Raw genomic sequence first — 20,106 nt, forward strand, 5'->3', positions numbered from 1 at the left:
CCTGGATAGGAGAGGACAATAATGGATAAACAAACATTTATCTTGTTTATCTTACTACTTTATCCAAGAACCTCTAGTGCAAGTAAATGTTATAAATTTTAAAGTTCAAAAGGTTAAGCAATGGGAAAAAAATCTCGTGGTGAAATTCACTTCATTTGAAAGTGTACGCAGACGTGCTGAGATTTCTTAACAGCAGTGTATTCAAGGCAGCACAGCGCCTTCTGGCCAACATTTGCTTTTGGTCATCAATTTATCACTCTTCACAGCTACACAGGAGGTAGCAGAAATGTGATAGTGTTTTCTCCTAAGGTTCATGATTCTGTGAGGGCTGGTGAGCAGCACGTTCACGTCCACAGTTAATCACTGGAGCAGATGCGCCCTGGCTTTGCGGCAGGAAGGAACAGGTTCTGGAGTCCTGACTACAGCCCATTCTGCGCTGACACGATCATGAATACTTCTTTGGAGGCCCAGGGATACTCATTTGAATGAATTTATTTGATACATCCTCACTCCAGAGTTGTTCTTTCTATTATGAATGTTTCCAAATATATGGCAAAGCAAATGAAATGTGAGTTGAAGGCTGCTCTTGCTTTAAACTTTAGTGAAGTGCTCAGCCAAGAGAAGTTATAACTTGGCTGTGCTATGTCAGAGAGATCAAATACAGTTCATGCTCTCTGAGGGAAAACAGTTTTATAAACAGAAACTGGTGTTATCACTCGAACAAGCCCACTGAGACTGAGGAGGTAAGTACAAGAAGTGATCCCTCCTCTTTTAATGGCTCATTTTTTAGTCCCTCTGCACTTCTAAGCACTATATTTTAAAAATGTTGGTGGAAAAAAGTTGTAGCAGCAGAAATGATTCTGTTAGCAAGAAAAAATTGGAAAGAAGCAAAGATTATTTCTGTGCAAATGTCTCTTGTGTTGTTTCTGTTACAAGAACATTTATTTATTTATTTATATAAAGTCTCACTCAATTAAAAATTCATGAAGGCCTAGAATCTGGGTGTTTTATCCCCAGTGACTAAGGTCCATGCGCAGGCTTAGTGAAGCATAGCATTGATTGAGAGTTTAAATGTTTATTTAAAACAGAAATGCCAAACCACTCCACCCTCAACCTTTTGAACATCTGGCTAACAATAAGCTAGTTCTTTAGCAACAATGTCAGAGCAGAGGAGTAACTCAGGTTATACTAAAACTCAAAAGCAATACTACTGGCAAACTTCAAACACCTAGCACTGCATAAAGAGGAAAAGTAGGACAAATTTTAAGAGCTCTACAAAAAACCATTCAAAGGCATTTTTGCTGCCTCACCTTTCACTTTTCGTCTAATATATGGCTGCCACCTTTGAACTGGTTTCTGTTTGCATAGCTGTTTGGTGGGAAAAATCATGTGGCTGTCCCAGGCACAATTTGGGAAAGTGCAAATTGTCTCTAAGGCACAGAACTTAGATTCTCAGCCAGATTAATAGCAAACCTAGACTTCCCAAGGAAACATGCGAAAGAAAACGACCACAGCATTCCACTGCTAGAAAATGACTCCCCTCTGGAACAAGAGCAGGGCTCTCACCCTTCCTTCACTGCTCACTTTCATCCCACAGTCTCAGCAACGTGCCCATGTTCCTCAGTTCCATAGCAGAAGCAATACTCATGATGAACACCCAAACTGACCCTGCCTCTCAGGCCTGCTGAGATGGTGAGCATGAGGGACACAGGAACATGAAAGGCCAGTCAGTCCTTAAAAAAGTCAAAGTTGCATTTACAAGATGAACCAAAACCCATTGTTAGGGTTAACAGCAAACCCCTAAGTCCCCAGAACTTGTAACTTTAATCCAGGGTTGGCCCCTTCCCTTATTTTAAGAAAAGGCTTCAGTGATTACATTAGTACCATTGTACTAGGCTTCCCAGAATTGAGAAAACAATGGGAACATCAAACCAAAGAAGATCCCATTGAACAGAGTTGCCCGTCCCCAGCCATGGGGTTTTCCCCGAGCATCAGCCTTTACACCACCAGTTTTAGGGAAATGGCAAAATTTCCATTGCGCAGGTCCTTCCAAAATATTAAACAGATATCAAACATTCATTTTTTGGTTTGGGGAAAATGAGACAAAAATTAGTTGGTTGTAGGGAGGTATGATGTGAAACTCATCAAGGCAGCTCCTGGACCCCAAATAAGAAGGGAACATTTCATGTGTTAAAGAAACACAGAGTTCACATCCTTAAGTAGAACCACTGAATGCTTGCCTAGAACTTGACGAAGTTTTGTTCTTCCAGGACACTTTCTCTTTGGGGAAGGTGGCTTGCTCCTGTCTACAAGGACACAATGACTATGGGATTACAAGGGAGCTCTCGGCCAAATTCCTTTCACCTGGCAGGTTCTACCATTCTGTTAGGCTTCAGGGACTACTAGGGTTTGGTGCTGGCTTTGGGCCACTCAAGGAGGAAAGATGATACAGATTCACTGATATGGCTTCATAAAACACCAAAAGGGGAAAAATACTGACTAGACATATCGAAAGGGAGTTGTTGGGGCTGCTAATGTCAAATTTAGAACCCTAAGAGCCACGAAGGCAGAGGCTCAAGAAGCCTTCTTATGAGCAGAAGACTCAGTCACTCTAGGCCCTCTTGAAGATACCAAGTGAAGGAAGCTACAGGAGGACCTCCTTTCCCTCACAGTTTTCTCTTAAGGCCATTCCTACTGCCCCACTGACTCAATTCTCTATGAGATACCTCAACTCTTAGAGGTAACTTCCAAAGCTAGGAAATCCCACCGTGCATTAGCCACAGTCTGAAACTCCAGCTGTGTGACGAGGAGGGACCTGCCCTTCTTTCTCTACTCCTCACTGAAGAAATTTCAATCAACCCTCAGAGGAAAAGCAATCTAAGCCCACTTTTCCTCCTAAAGCATTTAGCTGCACGAAGTAATTGAACTTTCTGAAAACAAGCCCTACACTGACTCCATCAGACAAATTTTCCTAGACTCAGGACTCCTGAGAGGGCTCAGAATACTTCACCACTCTCCACATGACCCTGGATGGGCCACACTTGGTTCCAGCCCATTCCAGCTTTACACTTTTCCCCTCCTCCACCTAGAGGTGCAATGCCTGGTGTTGAATTCTTGAGGCAGCTTCCAATTAACGGTGAAAATGATAAATGGGAGATAAGCTGCTACCAGCGAAAATAAGGTGAGCACTGTGTCTCCTCTTCAAAGGTGGGATCAACAGATGAGGTACAGAGCTGCTGTGGCAGTCACTGAGGACAAAGCCAGGGCCATGGGGCCCTTCCATTCTCCAAAACAAAACCACTCCTAGATCCTATCTAAAAGGCAATGCCACTCTCCAAGTGTACATGGAAAGTGCTTCAGAGCCTCCACCTTGCGCTCCTTGTCTGCAAGTGAACAAAGCCAGGAAAGCGCTCTCTGCATTCAGTAAGTGTGCTGTGAAGTTCTTTGGATCCCAGTTTCCTGGAAGCTATACAGGCTCAGGAGACTAGAGGCTGGGTCGACAGGAGTCTGTTCCCAGGAGGCACCAGGAATCTGAATCTAAGTCAGGCTTTGGATCCATTTCCATCTCTTCCTTTGCTGTCTGAGTTCCTTTGGAATGCATCCCCACCTGTCAAGATAAAACACAGTTCTACATTAACAACACTGCCACCTAGTCACAGCAGTTCAGGAGTAGATTTTCAATGCCATCCTGTAAGGATTTGTAGCCACAGTTTTGTGAGAAGCTCATAACACTACCTTAGATAAAGGCCACACCTTTACATTTGCTGAAGGTAGGGTGACCAACTGTCCTGGTTTGCCCAAGACTGCAGGATTTTCTGGGATGCAGAACTCTCAGTTTTAAAACTGAGACAGTCCTAGGCAAGACAATTCTCCTGCCTGCTCGAGCTGCCAATCACCCCATGCTTACCTCAAGTGTATATATTACTTTATAAGACATTATTTCATTTAATCCTCAAAACAACCATACAAGGTGGGTGGTATTATTTTCTTCTTTTGGGTGAGAAACCAGGGCTCACAGACACAAAGTAATTTGTCCAAACACCTGTAGCTGGTAGATGGCAAAGCCAAGGGTGGAGCCCTATTTCCCCACTCCTAGTTCACTTTATATAGAGCAATACTATGGCTCTAAAAATGACGTGAGCAGCAGCACCTGGGAAATATTTCTACCAAAAATGTTTCACCTGAATCTAATCAAGCCTTAAGTCTAATTTCCAGTTAATAGAAATGACAGGGTGACAAAAAAAACAAGCAACACCCCAAGAAAACAAGACAAAACCAGAATGTAGGACATTCTGTTAAACACTGACCCAGTTTCTTCAACAAGTCAATGCAATGAAAATTAAAAAAAAAGGTGATGGTGCTGGAGGGAACTGTCTAGATTAAAAGCAACAAGAGACATAATTGCAACGGGAGGTTCTTAACTGGATTCTGGTCTGATAAAAACAGTTACAATGGACATTTTTGTGGGAAAACTGGGAAAATTCAAGTATCAACTAGGTACTGGCTAAGAATTGAGAATATCAGTGTTAATTTTGCTAGGTGTGATAATAGTATTGTGGTTATCCAGGAGAATGAATGTCTTTATTTCTGGATATGCATAATAAAGTACTCAGGGGGGCTATGTCACAACTTTTATAATTTCCTTGAAAATGGTTCAGCAAAATAAATAAATACACACACACATTTTAATACACAGATACATACCCACACATATTTTAAACACACACATACACACGTATTTGAAACAAATAAAGCAACACGTTAACAACTGTTGAATCTAGATGGTGGATAAATGGGTGTTCACTGAGCTGTAATGTTTAAAATTTTTCATAATAAAAAGTAAAATAAAAAAGAGTAACAAAAATTATGGAAGTTAGGTGTTGAGAATGATTCAATCTTGGTATCTGAATAAGGCCCAAGGCTTCTGGGATTAATTACAAAAGTTACATCATCAAAAGGTAAGTACTTGCAAAAGAATACATCTATTTCAGCCCTTGATGTTCTGTTTCTGTGATTCTTCAAAACAGAATTAGAAATTGAATTATTCTTTTAATGTTCTCACCTGCTGCCCTCCTTCTAATTTCTTGTTCAGCGTCTGTAGCTGGGTGAAAATCTGGAGGTTTTCTTGCTGTAGCTTCTGTTGTTCAGCCAGACATGCTACCACCAGCCCCTGCAACCTCTCCACCTCCACACGTAGAGTGCTGCAAGCACAGGCAGGAGGCGGCAATGGCGCTCCTTTCCCAGCACACGTTCCTGCGGGGTTCAGCCGGGGTGGCTAAAGAGAGGAGAGCGAGCTCACAAGAGGTTCTGCCTGGGTGCCACAGCTCCCCAACCCAAACTTCGTCTAAGTACGAACAGATTTTACCTTCAAAGTAACAAGATAAAACACACATACATATGAAGTATATGTAAGATAAATGGAAAAACTGGCTGAGATTACAACAGCCCCTGGCTCTAACATAACAGGGCAAGAGAATGCACACTGCCTCAGTCCCCATTACGCTAAGGCAGAAAAAGGATCACCTATTTTGGTGGATTTTGTGAAAAAGCATGATTTGGTTTGGAACAAGTCTTTCTGATCAGTGAGGACACTATGATCCAAAGGGCCAATATTCCTGAAATGAAGTAGACCACACTTTAGAAGAGATTTGAGAGGTGGTCAGGAAACAGGATCACCAAAACAATTCAAGAAGGAGAACTGACAGGAATTAAAACATTCACTTTGAAGTTTCAAAGGTTCTATTACCTCTTCTGGGAAGCTTTTCAATTATCCTAGTCTGGACTTTTCTCCCTTCTTCTGTGGTACTTTGTTTATAGCAAGGGTCAGCAAACAACAGCTCATGGGCCAAATATGGGCTACTGCCTATTTCTGTAAATAAAGTTTTGTTGGAACACGAGCATGCTCATTCATTATGTATTATCTGTGGCTGCTTTTGTACTACAATGTTAGAGTGGAGTAGTTGAAAAATGAGACTGCATGGTCCACAAAGCCAAAAATAATTACTATGTGGCCCTTTATAGGAAATGTTTGATGACCCCTGGTTTACAGTTTTATTGAGGTATTTACCACAATTTGATTTCTACAAGGTTAGTATTCATGTGTTGCTCCCTCACTAGACTGCAACTATTATTTCTTACATTAGAGCCTCCAACCCACTGTAGCAGTGTCATGAAAAATAGGATTTGAATTTTGGAATTTCAATTGTGGTACTTCTGAGGCAGAGAGCAAAGAAAGACAATCCTTTGGTATGGAAAGGTGTTGGCCTGTCAGAAATGTGAAAGGGTAAATACTTTTCCAAGGGAACTCAGTTTAGCCTTGGCTAGAGGCTGTAAGCACTACCAAATAGACAGAATGAGTTGATGCAGGGCAGCTGGGAGATTAATGAAGCTAGAAGAGGAGACAGCGAGGCCAGGAGAACTGGGCACAGCTTACAGCCACTGTTTACCTAGTTATGATTCAAAGGCAAAAAGCTCAGTTACCCAGGCTCCTACTGGAGGCTTATGTTCTGAAGGAGCTTCAGAGGCCACTTTGAGTCCTTGCAGCTCTTCATAAGGCAAGGTATCTTTCTCAGATTCTGAAAAAGCTGCACTTAGGGGAGATGGGCTGTCAGGCATGGGGATGAATTCTGCATTTTCCAGCTCCTAAGTATAAGAGAAAGAATCTCATCAGTTCTATTTGAGCCATTTACTTTCTCCCAAATTCCCTTCTTGCTATAGCTTTCACTCTGTCATGACATCAGCACCCTCTAGTGGAGCAAGACAGTTGTGGTTATAACACAGCTCACCCTACCAGTCAACAGCCTGCCACTCTTCCTCAAGAGGAGTAACAGTGATGCTTGAGTTGAACAGAATTCAAACTCAAGTTCCGTTTGGAGTGTCTGGCATGTTTCCTCAACACACTTACTCTACACAGGCTATTCAGGGAGTTGGGAAGCTCTAAGGTGATGGCAGTGAGGCTTGCTGCCAGGCTGCTAAAGGCTGAGGCTGAAGCATTAGACAGAACAGAGTGCTGCTTCCTCCATTCATACTCCCAAACAGCAAGTTTAGTCTTACTACATAGGGAGCTTTAAATCTATAGGTTTTTTTTTTTTTTTGGTAAAAAATTTAAAATTGCAGATGGGCAAAGGGAGATGATAAAAACCACCAGCAATTCCATCACTCATAGATGACCAGTTACAATGATCAATATATGATCTTGTGGACCTTCTTTGCATTACATATTTTCTACAAGAATGGGATCACACTGCACAGATATTCCACCCTTTTCTGCAAAGCTATATGTTGTAACCAACTTTCCATATAAAAAAATATACTCCAACATTTTTACTGTCTGTACTTCAACTTTCATAAACATTTCTCTATTTTAAGGCATTCCAATTGCCCTGATAGTCCACTTCTACAAACCACAGGACAAAATCTGTAAGTTTAATCTTTGTATACATGCATTACAAAAACTGCCTTCAAGGAAGAGTGTATTAAATTTACATTCATTTAAGTAATACAGGTATGAGAACATTTTGTATTTCTTCTTGTCAGGAAGAAAAAAGGATTCGTTCCAGGTAGAAATCAGAAAGCTGGATGCCTGCTGCAAAACAGTTAGCAGGACACAGGAAATGAAGAGATCCTGGCAGCTCCTTTCTAGTCCTTGCAAAGGGCCTGATATTTTACCTAAGGTACCTTTACAAAGGAATTACCTTTCGAAGCCAGCCAGGACAGGAGCTGCTGGCCCCACTACTGATCCCCATGGCTTCCGTGGGACTGACTAAACCTTCCATTCCTCGGTCTGCTTCCATTGTTCCTCGGAAGCCTCCACTTGGATCAGGAGTTTCCGATTCCTGCTGACTGTCCTCCTCTTCTCGCCCAGCACCGCCGCCGCCGCCTCCTGGGGTAGAGCTCTGAACCACTGACAGATACACAGCACAGAAGTAGAGAGCTTTGCTATGCAGCAAGAAAGATTTAGCACCCCACTGACCCCTGGAAAGGTTCCTAGAGTTGTATGAAGTAGAATAGCAAAAATGCAAGTCAGATATTTGGGACTAGATTTTTGGTTTCTATACAAAGTAACTGTATATTAGTATCATCATAATGATAATTCACTTCTACTTTCCAAACATTCTTATCCCTCTAAACATAGCAGATTATCAATGTTCTAAGGCATTATTCAACAATCACCCAACCATGGCTCACCAAATCTAGTATCCACGCTTTAACAGATACATTCAGGCTCCAGCATCCTCCGGAGAGGTTCATCTTATATACAAAACTCTAACATTTGTGCCAAACACCTATTATAGTTGCCTGATAAACTCACCACTAACTCCTTTCTGAGGAAACATCCTAATGATGAATTCTTCAATGATTAAATTCATTACATTTTTTGATGACTATTTGTAAGAGTTTTAAAATATGATGGCTGGTTCCTTCATATCAATGAAGGATACTCCAAGTTACCTTAAATGAAGACTAGCTGATGTGTAGTCAAGAAATGAAACTGAATTTTAATATGGGCCAAAGAAAAATATAATCAAGAAAGTAAATCTGCCAAAGCTTAAAAACATTCGTGGTATATTGTAAAGTTAAACGTAGAGGATTGTTTAGGATCATCTGCTGTACTGGCTTGAGGACTGACTGTCACACCGTGACGCTACTGAAGCAGCAGAACTACAGACGCCAAAATAAGCTCTGAGTCTTGCCTTTTGTTATAAACGGCTTTAAAAAATTGTTACACTTGAGATATACATAAGACTATTTTTAACATATACGTAAGTTTTGATGCCTAACAAAATAAACATACGTGAATATACCACTTGAATGACTAGATTTCCAATATGGTAGCCACTAGCCATATGTGGCTATTTAAATTTAAATAAAATAAAAAATTCTGTTCCTTAGTCAACAGTAGTCATTTTACAAGTATTCAATAGCTACATGTGGCTAGTGGCTACCAAACTGAACAGCATAAATACAGAACATTTCCATTGTTGCAGAAAGATCTATGGGGCAGTCCTGAACTAGAATATTACCTGTATCACTCTCCCTGACTTTATGAATTCCTTCTTTCTCTGGCCTCCTACTCAGATGTAACCACTGATTAATTTTGCATTTATTATTTCTTCTTAAAAAAAACCTTTACCACATATTTATGTATCTTTAAGCAATATACTATTTTGCTCGTTTTTTTTTTTTTTTTGAGGAAGATTAGCCCTGAGCTAACTTCTGCTGCCAATCCTCTTCCTTTTGCTGAGGAAGACTGGCCCTGAGCTAACATCCGTGCCTATCTTCCTCTACTTTATGTGTGGGATGCCTACCACAGCATGGCTTGCCAAGCGGTGCCATGTCCGCACCTGGGATCCAAACTGGGAAACCCCAGGCCGCCAAAGCAGAACGTGCTCACTTAACTGCTGAGCCACTGGGCCGGCCCCTATTTTGCTCATTTTTTAACTTTAGACAAAGGCACATAGTCTGTTGAAATTGGCTTTTTACATTTCACATTATGGAAATCTTTGTAGATGTTGCTCATTTTCATGCTTACATAATATTCCATTAGATGGTTATAACACACAGTCAACAAATATTTATTGAGCATCTGTCATTTGCCAGGCTCTCTTCCAGGCAATGTGGTTAAAATTAACTAATAAAAAAGAGAAAAATTCCTGCCCTTATGGGTTATATTTTCTGGCCAATGGACATGTGCTTTTTTAATCATATTTTTCCTTAAATCCTGTTCCAGGAAAACAAAGCTGTAATAGAGCAGCTTATTTTATCATTTGTGACAGATATTAATAAGTACGAATAGATGCTGAGCAATGGATTACTTAAGGAAACCAATAAAAGGTATGATGTATGTGTGTATGCATGTGAATGTGTAAACTAAAGTTCAAGTCTAGATCAGATGTTCAACTGTTTCTTTTTGGAGAATTAGTCTGCTTTTATTCTACGTCTTTATTGTTTTGATTCCACAAAATATCAGAATCCAGGTCCTGAGACATCAACTCTAGCAAGTGGAAAACCAAAAAGGAACACAGATCAATTTCCTGCCATGACCTCAAATAACAGAGCACCATGAAGAAAGCAGTCAAAGGAAAATTATCAGAGAGCTTTGGGCTGATTTTCCTAACCACAGTGAAAGTTTAGCGAACCTTTAATTCTGAAGGCCTGTTTTGAAGGACTATTTCTATAGACTGGAATACCTCTGGGAATACCATGGAAATAAAAGGCAGGCAGAACCCATAGTCCCTAGCATAGTAAGGAAAGGAACAATACATAAGTCACATTACAGCGTTGGGCAAGCCAGTTAACTACTTCCATATATGGTGGCAAAGATGTACTCTCCCTCTGACCACGATGTAAAAATCATAACTTATTATGAAATCCACCAAAATATGAGCTTCCCTCTTCATCACTCTGTTCCTCATTTCCCAGATATATCTCCTATTTTTCTTTTTTTGGAGACTGCATGGAATCCAACTCAAAGACCCACACCTCCGAAAACCACTGATACCTGAGACATTGCTACTTACCAGTTCCGATGGATAAGCCGCTGCTATTGGAACGGATGGTCTTAGAATTCAATACTTTCTCTGAGGAAAAATGTTCAGTAGGTAAGCACTGTATTCGGCTACAGGCGGGAAAAGTGAGACGACTAGGATAGGGAGTTAATTTAGGAGATAACTACTATCCTTGCCCCCAGATAACTTTATAATTATTATTTACTGTTTTAGATATTAATGTCATAAGCCAACCACCACTAGCTGCTCTAACCATATTCACTATGTAAAGTAGCAATTCTCCATGTTGGCTGACCTTTGGAATCATCTGGGAAGCTTTAGAAAGTAACAATGTCTAGGTCCCACCCCAGAGATTCTGATTTAATTGGTCAGGGCTAAGATCTGGATAACGGGGCTTCTAAAAACTCTTTCTGGGATTCTAATGTATAGCCAAGGTTGCAAACCACTGATCTAAAAGAATGGACTTATAAACCCTCACACAGGCCTTTATAATCTAGTTCATAACAAACTAATCTTTTATACAGAAAGCAGTTATGATTTACTTTCTTTTTAAAAGTGTACTGAATGTTTTCACAAAGCATGAACACAGACATTAAATTAATTGACTAGAAGTAACAAATTATATGGTGAGAACGGCAGAGCCCAAGGTTATCATGTTAAAAAGCGGTCAAGAGGTGGTAGATGACAAAGCTCAGGAAATGACAATGTTCTGTTTCTATCACTACGTATGGCATCACTGACCATTATAAGACTTAAAGAAGCAGGCTTTTTTCTTCAGGACACTTCTGTTTCCAAGAATGGGACAATTAATACCTGAGGTGTAGGGTCTATCCTTTGTCAAAGCCACCTTAACCCACACATATGAAACACTCACCAACAATGAGAATGGTGTGCCAACCACGGCAAGATAGGTCTGGTACGTGATGCAAAGATCCAAAAATAGGCCGAGGCCATGAGGTACAGATATCAGAGCCATGTGGTCTCTCTGTGGGGGTCATTGCCAGGCGACCATTACCACCATTGCCCCAGGCAAAAATGTGATTATCTAGAAAAAAAATTAAACAGTAGATAGTTTAACAGAACACTGGGTTCCCAACTCTTTGGGTTCTCCATCTTTGTGCCCTAGAGTCAGTAAGATTTCCCACCATGTACAAAACAAGGGAAAGCTGTTTATTCCCCTCTATAAAGCGTAAAGTCTTCCTGATCCTACCCAGGTAAAAATGACTATGGCTCTTATGCACTGCCATTCATTCATTCATTTATTCACTCATTCAACAACTTTTTTGGGTTGTCATTCAAATATTTATTGGGCATCTACTTCATGACAGGTACAGCCCGAGGTGCCATGGATAGAGCATTGAACTAAAGAAAGTCGCTGCCCTTGTGGAACTGACATTCTAGTGGAGGAGACTGATAATACATAAATAAATACCTAATACTTCAGGTAGTGATAAGTGCTACAAAGGAAGAGAAATGGTAAAGAAAAGTAAGTGGAAATAAAGAATAATAGTGGAGTACCATTACTCTGGGGTAGTCAGAGAAGTACCTTTGATACTTGAGCAGAGACCTGATTGAAATGAGAAAAAGAGAGCCATGTGGATATCTAGAGGAAGAGCTTTCCTGGCAGAGGGAACAGCAAATAGAAAGATCCTGTGTAGGTAACATGAGTGTCACAAACAAGGAACAAGAAGGCCCCTGCAGCTGGAGAAAAGTAAGAGAGGGGACAGTGATCAGAGAAGAGGTCAGGAGGTGGCTGGGGTCCTGGTCATGTAGGGCCACGCAGGCCATCGTAATGACTTTGGTTTTTATTGACTGAGATAGGAAACCATTAGAGTTTCTGAGCCGTAGGTATTTAGGATCCCTCAGGCTACCAAGAATAGAACTAACTTCAAGGGAGCAAGGGTGGAAGCAGGGAGACCAGATGTAGCAGCAAAGATGGTGAGACGTGGCTGGATGTATTCTGAAGATTTTCAATAAAATTTGCTGATGGATGGGACGTGGAGTGTAGGATGGAGCTGCCATTTACTGAGATGGGAAGGCTGCAGGAGGAAAAAATTTGGCTTGAAAATCAGAAGTTTAACTTTGAATATACTGTATGTTTGAGATGGCTAACTTACTCAAATCAGGACTTATTTTTAATGAAAAAGGGTGTTATTGGGGCCAGCCTTGTGGCCAAGTGATTAAGTTCAAACCCTCCGATGCGGCCGCCTGGGGTTTTGCTGGTTCAGATCCTGGGTGTGGACATGGCACCGCTCGTCAGGCCATGCTGAGGCAGTGTCCCACATGCCACAACTAGAAGGACCCACAACTAAGAATATACAACTATGTACTGGGGGGCTTTGGGGAGAAAAAGGAAAAAAAAAAAGAAAAAGAGTGTTATTAATGATTAACCCAGGACAACAGGCATCAATCAGGACTAACCCAGGAAAACTGCGCTACAAAGCCGCCCTATCTTTAGACATCTAAGTCAAGGGGCTGTTGAATAAGTGAGTCTGGAGGTCAGGGGTGGTAATGTATAGTCATACATCATTTAATGATGGGGATATGTTCTGAGAAATGTGTCATTAGGCAATTTCGTTGTTGTGCGAACGTCATAGGGTACACTTGCACAAACCTAGATGGTATGGCCTACTACACACCTAGGCTATTATCCTATGGGACCACCATCATATAAGCGGTCCGTCATTGGCTGAAACGTCGCTATGCAACCCATGACTGCAAAGCTCTTAGTGTAGGGGGGGATTTAAGGTAATGAGCTCACTTAGGGGGTGAAGGGAGATGGCGGAGACTGAGGAGGATTGAACCTTGGGCACTCCAGGGCTTAGAAGCGTTGGATACTGCTATGATGGAACCTGAAGGATCTGCCTGTACCAGTCTGTTTATATGTATGTCTCCCCTGCTCTACTAGACTGTGAGCTCCTTGAGGACAGAGGCTTTCTGAGACTCACTTCTAAATTCGCAGAGCCTAAAGAAGGAACTGGCACATACTAAGAACTCAGTTTATGTCTGCTGTGTGAATGAGGTGATCAAATACAGTTCAGAGGAGTACAGGAACATTTATCAAGAAGTAATATGTCCAGCCACAGAATTCAATTCTACCCTCCTCATTCTGAAGTTTAACTTGGGAAGTATACAGATCTACTGAGGAAACATTACCTCTTTGAGGTGCTGACAGAAAGTGCTACTGAACTTGCTGTACTCAGTTTAATCCTCAGTGACATCCTGACTCTGTCTTTCTAGGTAACATATGCATTTATCTAGTCTGACCCAAACAGTTTGCTCCCTAAAGTCTCTTGCTCTGGGATAAGCAGGGAAGGTTAATGTGCTACTCTGAAAGTTGGTTCACTTAAAAGCAGTAACAGATCACTTATCTGACACTATCCCCGGACTCCTCGTGTGTATATAACAGGCACACACTAAAGAAAACAAAGACATCTCAGAACATGAGCAACAACAAAAAAAGTCGAAATGAATCAAAAGATAAGACAACAAAATGTGACTGTTGTTCAGCAGTCACAAGAAAGAGGTAGCTACAAAAATAAAAATAAAAAATCAGAAGATGATACAGGAAGAAGAGAGAAAAAAAGAAAGCAGAATAAAGAGGGAGGGGAATGAAGACTAGCAGAAGTGGCAGTAAGAAAGAGAAGCAGGGGCCGGACCCATGGCTGAGTGGTTAAGTTTGAGTGCTCCACTTTGGTGGCCTGGGGTTCACTGGTTTGGATCGTGGGCACAGACGTACACACTGCTCATCAAGCCATGCTGTGGCGGAATCCCACACAGAAGAACTAGAATGACCTATAACTAGGATACACATCTATGTACTGGGACTTTGGGGAGGGGAAAAAAAAAACAGGAAGACTGGCAACAGATGTTAGCTCAGGGCCAATCTCCTCACCAAAAAAAAAGAGAGAGAGAGAAGCAGTGATAGGTGCAAGAAGACACTGCCAAGTAGAAATAACTATGAGAGGACAGAGAGAAGAAAAATCAATTAGACCAATTCAGAAAGCTGAAAGATACACAGTATACAGTCCTTCAAGGCCTAGCAGTCCCTAAAGACATCACTGCCCAGTAGTGCAGCTGACTCCAACTAAGAAGCAAGGTTAAATTACGTTGCTGAGCAAGGTATATATAGAAGCATTTAATACTCTTAAAGCATTTTACCAAAAAGGCAAAAGTAAGAAAAGTAGGGCCTTAGAATATTAATTTGCCATTATCTAGAAATCTGACCTCATAAAAACAATCGCTATGTTAGGGACATGAAAAGTTAATGAAGCTCCATATGCATAAAAATTGGCCACCAATTTAACACAAATAAGAAAGTAAATGTATGATTCAGCTATACAAATAACCAGTCTACCTCTTTCCCAACCAAAAATTAAAACATAGCCATCTATCCAGAAAGCTTGAAATGATGTGTACAGACTCACCATCCGTGGCAGCAATGGTAAACTCGTCACCGCAGGAGACCCTGATCACTTGCTTCCCACCTAGTGGTCCCCCCAACAAGTTGATTCCTAGCCGCTTCTTATAATTCCCAACACCCAGTTGTCCACACTTGTTGCAGCCAAAGGTTAGCAGCCGGCCTCGCTCTGAGAGAGAAGCAAAAATAGACAACCAGGCACAAATGGGTCACAGAACAGAGGAAAAACACAGCCAATACAGAGTTCCACGGACCAGCTTCTGGTTGTTAGAGTATAAAAATAAAAAGCTAGCCACACGATCCTGGATGTAGGGCAGCTAGGGTATCCAGAACTATGAGCAATTAGACCCAGGAAGTGACTCAATATTGTATTCTCTCTCCAATATTGAATTTGAAATGTGGAAAATTCTAACTCAGAATACTTATAGAAGGTGCTAATTAGAAACAGTGGTTGTCTCGAATTACAGGTGTTGTTCTCCTTAAAGGACATATTGATTATGCATTCATAATGATTATCAACAAAAATTGTACTTGAATGCCTAATTTGTTAATGAGGTAATCCTAGATACTAGGGGGAAATCAGGAGAGTGCATATATTGTTAAGAAGAGCTAATACTTGATAGAATAAAGCAGCCTGAGCTATGTGTATACAGTTGTGAATCGACTCACCATCAATAGCAGCGGTGTGAGTCTTGCCTGGGGCAATTGTACGAATCTTATAAAAGGACAACTGTTTGGCCAAGGTAAAGGAGGTTGTGTAGGGAACTTCATGGTATGCCTGAAACAAGGTAAAACACAAAGCAAAGACTCATAGGTAAAAATGGAGAGGTAACAGGCTGACCAAAAGGCCTTTCAAGCACATCATGTTCCTAAGAAGGTGCCAGGTAGCTTTTCATCTCCAATAGAATCCAAGAAATAAGCTCAATATGTAATCAGAGAATTTAATTAGTATATGAGACAGGACTTTCGGATAAAAGCTTTAGATTCCTAATTAGGGTATGAAAAACATGAACTCTCCACCCTAGAAAGTATCTACATAGGGAGAGAATCACTGACATTTGTCTTGGTTATATACTCTGCATACCTAACAAGGGCAAGGGCAAGGGCAAAAAATTAAAATCCTGAGGACTCTCCAGCCCACAGAGCAACCAGTTTACTGTGATCTAATTTCATCTACAGGGCAGTGTTTCTCAACGTGTTAAAATCCATGTTCCTTTAGATTAGCATTAAAAAAAAGTCCTCTCATTTAAGTTTAAAATTTCACAACAAATCCAATGTTATAAAAACCCAAATCAAGTAATGGTCCTTCTACATATGCCCTTTCAAACTACACAGACATGCTCCCAGACCTGCCCCGAATTTGTACTCTCCCATTTGAGAACCACTACTTCAGAGAATGCATCAAAATTCTTCTCTCTTCCACTGAGTCAGGAAACTTTTCTCTCTTGATTCTTCAAAGAATGACAAAAACTCATCATACTAACACAAAGAGGAGACTAAGACTTAATATTAGTGGTGAATTTCATGACATCCTTGAAGGAGGAGAATGGAAATTACATTTAATAAGCCTGTACAGGATCAGTGATTTGGGAGTGGTAAATCTAAAAAACTCTCCAGGGAGGTGATGCATGGAAATATGTTTCTTTCCATAATGTTAATTTTCTTGTACCTATTTCAGTGATAAGGTAGAATATGAATTCCATCACTTGACTCTTTGTAATCAATTTATTTATTGAGGTATAACATACCGTAAAATATTGTACAGCTTGATACATTTTCCTTATGTATATAAATGTAAAACCACCACCCAGATCAAGATACAGACCACTCCCATCACCCTAGGATCCCTCCCACGCCTTCCGTTAATACCCATACCCTTCCTCCCAGAAGTAACTACTATTTTGACTTCTGCTATCCTAAGTTAATTTTGCCTGTTCTTAAACTTCATATAATTAGAATCATATAGTATATACTCTTTTGTGGCTAGCTTCTTTTGCTAAATATAATGTCTGCAAGATCCTCACTTTATTCTTAAGTTAAAATCCATGATAGCATTCCCAGAGAAATGCCAACCTAGAGAAGTCATGACAATGGTGGTTAGGACACCAAAGTGGGTACTCACCTCATGGTTGATGATTCCACACATGCACTGATTCAGACCCAACTTGTTGGACTCATTGAGTCCACAGGCCAGCACTTTGCCTGACTGGGTCAGCAGAAATGTCCCATCACAGCCACACTGAACTGCAACAATAATCAAAGCCTTCGGAACATCCACCTGCAAGAAAAAAAAAATCAGGAAAAAAAATCCCCCAAACATAACTTGTATTAGGAAAACCTCCAATTCTTTCAAAAGTGACATCCTGCATTTAGCAGAATAACTACAGGGAAGTAAAGGTTGCTCTGTTCTCTTCAGATTTGCCCAGTAGCATAGAGGCTGTTTGCAAAAAGGAGCTCAAGTTTTATAATAAAGTAAAAGAAGGCAATTCCAGGTTGGCTAAACAGGCCCCGTCAAAGTTTGTTTTAGTCAATAGATCCTACTTAGGAAGACTTCTCAAAAAACATTGGGAAAGGAGATGCTTTGATGTGCTGCAGATTTTGTCCTCTGAGACGGAAGCCTCCATGACAGTTATAGAAGAAACTCAGTAGCTCGTGGGGTCCCAGTCTGGTCAAACTGTAAGTGAGGTGACAGAGTACTGAGGGAGCAGCCAGGAATCCAAATGCTCACATCCCTTTGCAGCTAACCAGACAGGGCTGGAGAATGGTGGGGGCACATGATGGAGGTCTGTGAAATCCAAAAAATCAAATCGCGAAGTTTCTACCACAGCCTTTTCAGAAGAAGAGGAACAGCGGTGAATCCCATTGAGAATGGTCCCACAAATATTTAAGTTAATTTAAAAAATGTACATAAACTTTGTTAACAGTGAATGGTATAGTCAATTACAGTCAACCTTCCAGGGGGCACGCCTGTGCCCTAGGTGGGTGTGAGAGAAATGTGAGCGTGCTCTTCCCTCGGCTGGTTTCAGCTCTGCCTGTGCCAGCTCCTGCAGTGTCAGCTCTTGCAGTGCTGAGAGCAATTAGATATCATGTGTCACACAACATGACCCCTGAGTACACACAACTATTTCATCTGGTGTTCAACTGTGCAAGTAGGAGGGGAAAATGGCTGTGATGAGCTAAGAGAGAGTATATTGCTTTCCAATATCTTCCCAAGGAATTTTCCAGGGTGCATTTAGCTCAATGTGACTTTTTCATTTCACTGTGCATGCTGACTTTAGCTCCTATCCTCGAGTAACATGTGACTCCAGAGTGTCCACAGTGGCTGTATCCTCTTTCTCAACTTTTTATGATTTAGTCAGATGACAAGAGCAAAGAGTGCTAAATCAGGAATCCTGGAATGTCAGTCTCCCAGATAGGAAATATTTCAGAAACAGACACCTTAATATGGGGAGTCAGGGAAAGAGGACATATTACTGGAGTCTGTGTGACCTAGATGGGCTTTAGGCAGAAGCTGCTTCTGATTTTACCTTTTGTGGTGTATAATAATCCTCTTCTGAATCCAATCCCAGTCTTCCTGAGATACACATAGGAAAGAAAGTCATTAAAATGAGGGCATCCCTCCCAATGAAAATGTTCTATAAGAATATTCTCCTTTACTGAATTAACACTTCTCAAGGAGAAGCTGCATGATGTGTTTAGATGCACACAAGCCTGAAGTCAGGTTGTGCACCAGGGAATAAGTGGAGAGAGACAAGGCTACACCTACCATATTCGCCACAGCCCCAAGAATAGACTTCTTTGTTTCGTGTCAAAACCACCACATGATTATCTCCACAGGAGACCTGCTCCACTGGATTGTTCAAGAAGAAGTTTAGCTGCATGGGTTCTAGTACTTCGGGGCCGGCAACCTTGTCCACCCCCATGCAGCCATAATAATCAGATCCAAAGGCATAGAGTTGACCCTCATCTGCAAAAGAAAGGAAAGCAAAACCCATCAAAGGAATGACTTAGTTTGTACAATCAGAAAGCTGGGCAGGGCTGGAATGAGGACTACCCTAGCCAATGATCTCACATGAGATAATTACATCAGAGAAACCCAAAGATTTCTCTGTGCAAGTCTAGATTTGTTTGTGTTTAGAGGGTCACGAGTACTGTTATAATAATAGTTTAAAAAAAAGTGGTAGGATCATCATGTTAAAGGTTTAAAATTTTAGTAGGGTCATCTCTAGTCCATAGAGAAAAAGATAAGTACCAAGGAATCATAAAGTGAGTAATGGCAAGAACAAGAGTAAATTTCAGCTCTTGATTCCTGATTTAGTGTTATCCACACCTGACTAAGTGGTGAGGTTATTTATTCCCTTAACTGGAACACACAACATGATCCCACTCTTTTGTATTATCTACCTGCCTTCTCCTTGTTCACTACCCCCCAACACTATAGCAAATTGGGCACGTTGTTACTAATATCTATATGTGCTTATTATCTTTGGTTCTTTGAATACTGTCTTTTATTGTAAAATCCCAACTAAAACATTACAGCATTAAGTACAATACCCCTCATCAAATGCATTTGGATGCTTTCTGCTGATGGCTTACCTGTCACACAGACAGTGAAATCATCACCACATGACACCTGGCGGATGGCTTTGCCTTGCAACTTTTCCACATGCTTTGGCTGTCGGTAGGAGGCTTTGTCTCCATGGCCCAGCTGACCATGGAGTTTAGTACCCCCCTGCATGTTCTGTGAAGTAAAGAGGGCTTGTGAAGTTTTAACTTTTTATGCCAAAAGCTAGTCTTTAATATATCTTCTTAATAATAAAAAAAGTATAAAAAAATCAGCTGGAAATTTAGAAATGAAAAAAAAATGAGTAAGAGGATTAAACCTTTTAATGGTAGGTAGTATAAAACCCCTGCCAAGAGGTAAAGATTTAAAAAGTATCCAGATTGGTATCCATCAGGTCTTAAAAGGACACATTCCCAATTTTGTCTTTCAAATCTAAGTTGAACTATATATTTAATTATGGGTGAATGGTGAAAAAAAATTCTTTATATAGTCTAATTTGATTGTTTTCTACAGGAGGATAGCCTCTTGGAAATCCTTAATAGAAGTTTTACAAATTTTGGTCACAGTTTCCCTGAAATATGGAATAGTTATAAAGAATGTGGCTGTACAGAGGC

At 40.8% G+C, this 20,106-nt stretch overlaps 1 protein-coding gene across 2 annotated transcripts in view; it reads right to left on the reverse strand.

Moving 5' to 3' along the window:
- Window positions 1-1,059: 1,059 nt before the first annotated feature.
- Window positions 1,060-20,106, reverse strand: part of NEK9 (NIMA related kinase 9) — a 34,996-nt gene continuing 15,949 nt past the window's right edge. The window contains exons 11-22 of one of the 2 annotated variants that reach the window (XR_011532626.1): window positions 19,525-19,669; window positions 18,695-18,895; window positions 18,456-18,502; window positions 17,051-17,206; window positions 15,598-15,706; window positions 14,936-15,097; window positions 11,383-11,553; window positions 10,521-10,580; window positions 7,695-7,986; window positions 6,481-6,642; window positions 5,063-5,275; window positions 1,060-3,607 (exon numbers count right to left, since the gene is read on the reverse strand). Coding sequence is in view for 1 of the 2 variants with exons in the window: in XM_070592888.1 (XP_070448989.1) it covers window positions 3,485-3,607; window positions 5,063-5,275; window positions 6,481-6,642; window positions 7,695-7,903; window positions 10,521-10,580; window positions 11,383-11,553; window positions 14,936-15,097; window positions 15,598-15,706; window positions 17,051-17,206; window positions 18,456-18,502; window positions 18,695-18,895; window positions 19,525-19,669 (1,758 nt within the window). In the remaining variant the exon portion in view is untranslated. The remainder of the gene's footprint in view (window positions 3,608-5,062; window positions 5,276-6,480; window positions 6,643-7,694; window positions 7,987-10,520; window positions 10,581-11,382; window positions 11,554-14,935; window positions 15,098-15,597; window positions 15,707-17,050; window positions 17,207-18,455; window positions 18,503-18,694; window positions 18,896-19,524; window positions 19,670-20,106) is intronic. The other variant, XM_070592888.1, reaches the window with a different exon arrangement.

Source organism: Equus przewalskii, chromosome 25 (genome assembly GCF_037783145.1).
Source record: "Equus przewalskii isolate Varuska chromosome 25, EquPr2, whole genome shotgun sequence".
NCBI classification, from domain to species: domain Eukaryota; kingdom Metazoa; phylum Chordata; class Mammalia; order Perissodactyla; family Equidae; genus Equus; species Equus przewalskii.